The sequence below is a fragment of the Schistocerca serialis genome, chromosome 2 (genome assembly GCF_023864345.2).
Source record: "Schistocerca serialis cubense isolate TAMUIC-IGC-003099 chromosome 2, iqSchSeri2.2, whole genome shotgun sequence".
Lineage (NCBI taxonomy): Eukaryota > Metazoa > Arthropoda > Insecta > Orthoptera > Acrididae > Schistocerca > Schistocerca serialis.
Window position 1 is genome coordinate 250126427 of NC_064639.1, and position 4490 is coordinate 250130916.

Consider the following 4490-nt stretch of genomic DNA (forward strand, 5'->3'; position numbering starts at 1 on the left):
GGGGAGCGCTCGCAGATGATGAGCGCTCGGTGGGGGGAGGCAGAAGTGGAGCGACAGAGAGAGAAGAGATGGATGCAGGGTGGTGGCTGCTGTGGGCGCTCCCCGCCCAGCGCGAGATGAAGGAAAACCTCTGGAAGGCTGTCCTTGGGTCACGTGACCGGGCCGCAGCAGCCCGGCGGAGGAGCGGCGCGCCGGCAGTACGGCAGCGGACCGCGGGCCGCCGCTCACATCGCGCAGTGCCGCTGCGGACCCCGCGCCGGTAGCATGTCTTCCGCGGTCTACATCGGCAGCCACTGCTCGTCGGCTGCGGCCGACGGCGCCTCCGACGGCTACCACAGCCCCGTGTCCAGCCCGGACAGTCTGTACGCGTCTTCGTTCACTTCGACGCCCAGCCCCACCTGCGTCAACAACCCCGTCACCACGTACCCGTTCGTGTCGGGAAAATTTCAGCAAGGAGGCGGGAACGTCGGAGCGGAGGATTCTAGTTACTGTCACCGGAGCTGTACAGGCGGAGACAATGGCGTCGGTTTAATGTCTAACTTCCAAGACGACGGTTTCTGGCAGTACCCATTGTACGGAAGCGACGGAGACTTCAACGAGCGGTTGGAAGAGTATCACGACGACTTTTTCGACAACCATCGCAACAACCCCAGTCAGTACCACCAGCACAACCAGTCGCACCGGAGCAGTCATTGCGCTGAAAATAATAACCAGTACCATCACCAGAACGTTCAGCACCATCATAGTCACCAGCAATCAGCGCCCATACCTCCGAGTCCAGCTGTCACGCAAAAGTTCGATGATGTGGCCAAGCAGGGAGCGTCACTGACGCAATACCCCGCTGCTCAGTACAGCATCAGCACCAAAAGGTCCGCGTCTCTGCAAAAGACGCCTGTCAGTCAAACCCAACACCACAACCAGCACAGTCATCACAACCACCACCACCACCACCACCACAGTCATCACCACCACGGTCCTACGGGACTTGAGATAATGCGGAAACGGCGGCTTGCAGCGAACGCCAGGGAGCGCCGCCGGATGAACAGTCTCAACGACGCCTTCGACCGTCTGCGCGATGTTGTGCCGTCGCTAGGCAACGACCGGAAGCTGTCCAAGTTCGAGACGCTGCAGATGGCGCAGACGTACATCGCGGCGCTCTACGAGCTGCTGCAGCGCGAGTGAAGAGCAGCGTCGCGGCTGAGTGCATAGCTACCACGCGTTGACGTAGCCAACGCTACCGACAACGTGGGTACGGAGCTCTCGCATCGGTGCAATACATCGTAGCGCCCGCTGCCTGTGCTCTTCCTGTCACCGTTCCTAACTGGTAACTGTTACTCCTGTAATACAGTGGATTTACTTTGTGTTTTCTCCGCAGTAAGTGACAACAAGTACTGCTTTTAGTTTTGTAAGAAAGTAGTCCAGAAAGTGCTACGGAAGTCAGTGCAATGTGAGTTTCCACTTTTTTTCTGTTCAAGTATTTTGGTATTTATGAGTGATACCTGCTGTCGGAAGACGATAGTAATGGGAAAGCATAAACATTACTGTAATTCTTTGCGACATTTCGAACATCCCATGTAGTTTGAAAATCATCATTGAAAAGTTTACGTCAGTAGACACAGTTCGTAAACATATCTACTTCCGTAAATATTACGAAACCATCATCCAAAATCCGAGTTTTCGAAGAAAAGTAACTTCCTCCACTTTAATCAATAAAATAACACCTATTATTTTTCAAAATATTTGCATTTACATTCGACATTAGTTAACGATTTCGAATATTTTCTACACATACAGTAATAGCTCGTTGAACTTTAAATTTGTTGTCATAATTCAGAAATGTCTTCATTCCTTTGCTACAGATTTCTATCCCTGTCTTTTTAAATTTTGTTAGTGAATAAATGCACAGCTTGTCTCATGAACTTTTTAATGGCGGAACTGTCAAACGATTTTATACACATGCCATATTTTTCAAAAGTAAAAATACTGAAAGTTATTTAATCATAAAGCATAACTTTTTCTTACTATTTTCACCCAGAATAAAATCCTCGTGTTAAAAGTAATTGCTGAGATTATGGTTGTGATAGTTAATAATATCTATTTGTTCCTGTTTAATATTTATACACTGAGAATTAAAATATTTTTTTATTATTGTGCTCAAGACGTAATTACAAATGCTACATAGTTGTTGGATTTTTGAAAACAGGACTGTATTGTGCTCAATGTTAGACGTCAGTCGGAAGTCCGTTTTCATGTAAACTACTGTAAATATGTGTAAATTACTTTATAGATGTGAGATTACCACTACAAAACGTTGTTTTGAAATAAATGTTTTGCATCATGTAACAAATTTCCATCAATTATCCTCCCTCCCGATCCATCTCACAATTTGAAATCTATAAACTGATTATTAATGTTTTAAAAAACTGAGTTCATGTGGTGTACTACAGTAGCGGTTCTAAATGTCTACTTCATTGGGCGAACAGCGTCTTTGTTTCTGCACAGAGTGAATTTAGTTCAAATCAGTGTGTCAAATATTCATGTTTTTGCTGTGGTATCGTATGTCTTGGCTTTGAATTACAATTAGCAGATCTTTGTATTACTGGAACTTGCTGTGGTGTTGAGTTACTACTGGTGCAGTTTCACTTTATTGGATAATCCCACAGCTATAATTTTACTGTCTAGAAATACTTAATCTACCAGGTTCGTCAGTATCCAGCCGTTCCGCTAACTGAAAACCTGAATTTCGCACCAACCGCGGCACAAGACCGCCCTTAATTATTGACGTACGTCAGACGTCGAGAAGAGGGATATAATTGACGTGATACATGTTAAGCAGCTCCAGCCCGGTCTCGTTACGAGGTCGGACGTTTAGTTCCGAAGAACGGTGATAATTACACTTTACGTCCCGCCACTGCCCTCTCGCTGAGCGGTAATAACCAGCGTTTAACGCGCGGGCTAGTTTTTACCTTTAAATTTAACTCTGAGAGAGAGGAAAAGAGGACTTGTGGTGAATTGCAACAGAAACTGATTGGAGGGCTTTGCTCTTTCATAAGCCTGCTACCACGTGTGGCGTCTATTTATGTTAACAATTGTGAGATTTTCTTCTCCTTCCCTTTTAGTTCACCATTCTTCAAAAGATTTAGACCGTTCTCCATATCGGTTTCTTGCCTATTAATCTTTTTATTTTGACATTTCACCTATAGCTAACAATTTTGATAATTTGTTTGCATCTTTTCCAGCTACTGAAGATTTGTTCTTTAATGTTACTTCTTGTTGCCATAGAACTATTTTTGAAAAACTGTATAGATATGTCATCAATCTCCCTTTTTTTCTGGTTAAAGTCTATTGCAAGTATTTTCATCCTTGCACACTTGAGACAACCAACATTTGAGATAATCTGTTTTGTGTCTCCTAATATTTGCCTAGAAATCCTTCTTTCCATTGCTGATACCTATGCCAATTTAACCACTCCTTGCTGTTTTCGTACATGTATCACTAACGTCTCATTTATTCTCAAAAGTGTTAGCCTGGAATTTAATTCTCTGCTGTTTTTTTTAAATAATTTTGATTCTTACTTCGTATGTGCATTGTATTTCTAATATTCTGCTGTACCTTAAAATTATAAATTTATCCACACACTTTTACGCCACTTTCTCCATGATTCATTTTCCACGTCCGTAAAATTTTTCTTTTCAGAAGCAGAGATTCGCGAATTTCAACCTTATATCCTTGTGAACAGTCTTCAGTCAACCTCTTCTACCACTATTATATTACTAGTTTTGATGTACAGCGTTCCGCTGTTCTCGTGTCTCCTGCTCACCACCACTTTCATCTCAGCTCTGTTTATCCTTAACCCATTTCAAATCAGTAGTTCATCTAAGCCCGACTTAATTGCGAACAAAGGTAATGGGTATTCTCGAACCAAGAGCAGTAACAACTGAAAAATGCGATGGTTGAGGAAACTCGGCTTAAAGAATTAATTCTACAAATCTTGTGCTCAATTATTATATGCTTCCATTAAATTTCAGTTAAGCATTGTTGGTAGTTATTGCATTAAATTTTTCATGCTCGTGGGGACACTTCACGTGTAGTATTCAGTGACAGTGTGTGATCAGATACTTTCTTTCACTTCGTTCACTGTTTCTTCAATTCGTTAGTTAAGCAGTACTGTGAATAAACCGAAAATCTGCCTTATACTCATGTTAACACAAACATCTCATTTGGATACTTAACATTTAATGTTTCATTTTTATTATTTCCACTTGGTGTTAGCAAATATTGTAGGTTATTCATCTGCCTTTTGCACTTCAGCCTCGTTTTTCTCAGGATTCTGATTACTTGACTCCTTCTTTCATTGTTGAAAGATTCCTGTAATTCCAGAGTTTTTCTGTATTCGTCGTTCCATTACTAAGCGCAAGCTGAGATACAGTGCGTTTTAGGTCCGCACTACATGATTCAGCTGTTTTCTTCCGCCAGCCCACAGATGGGCA

At 43.0% G+C, this 4490-nt stretch overlaps 1 protein-coding gene across 1 annotated transcript; it reads left to right on the top strand.

The window, feature by feature from the left end:
- The first annotated feature begins 215 nt into the window (after positions 1–215).
- On the top strand, positions 216–2260 carry LOC126455504 (component of gems protein 1-like). Its single transcript, XM_050091256.1, has one exon. The coding sequence runs from the start codon at positions 265–267 to the stop codon at positions 1180–1182; it is 918 nt and encodes a 305-aa protein (XP_049947213.1). The 5' UTR covers positions 216–264; the 3' UTR covers positions 1183–2260.
- The last annotated feature ends 2230 nt before the right edge of the window (positions 2261–4490 follow it).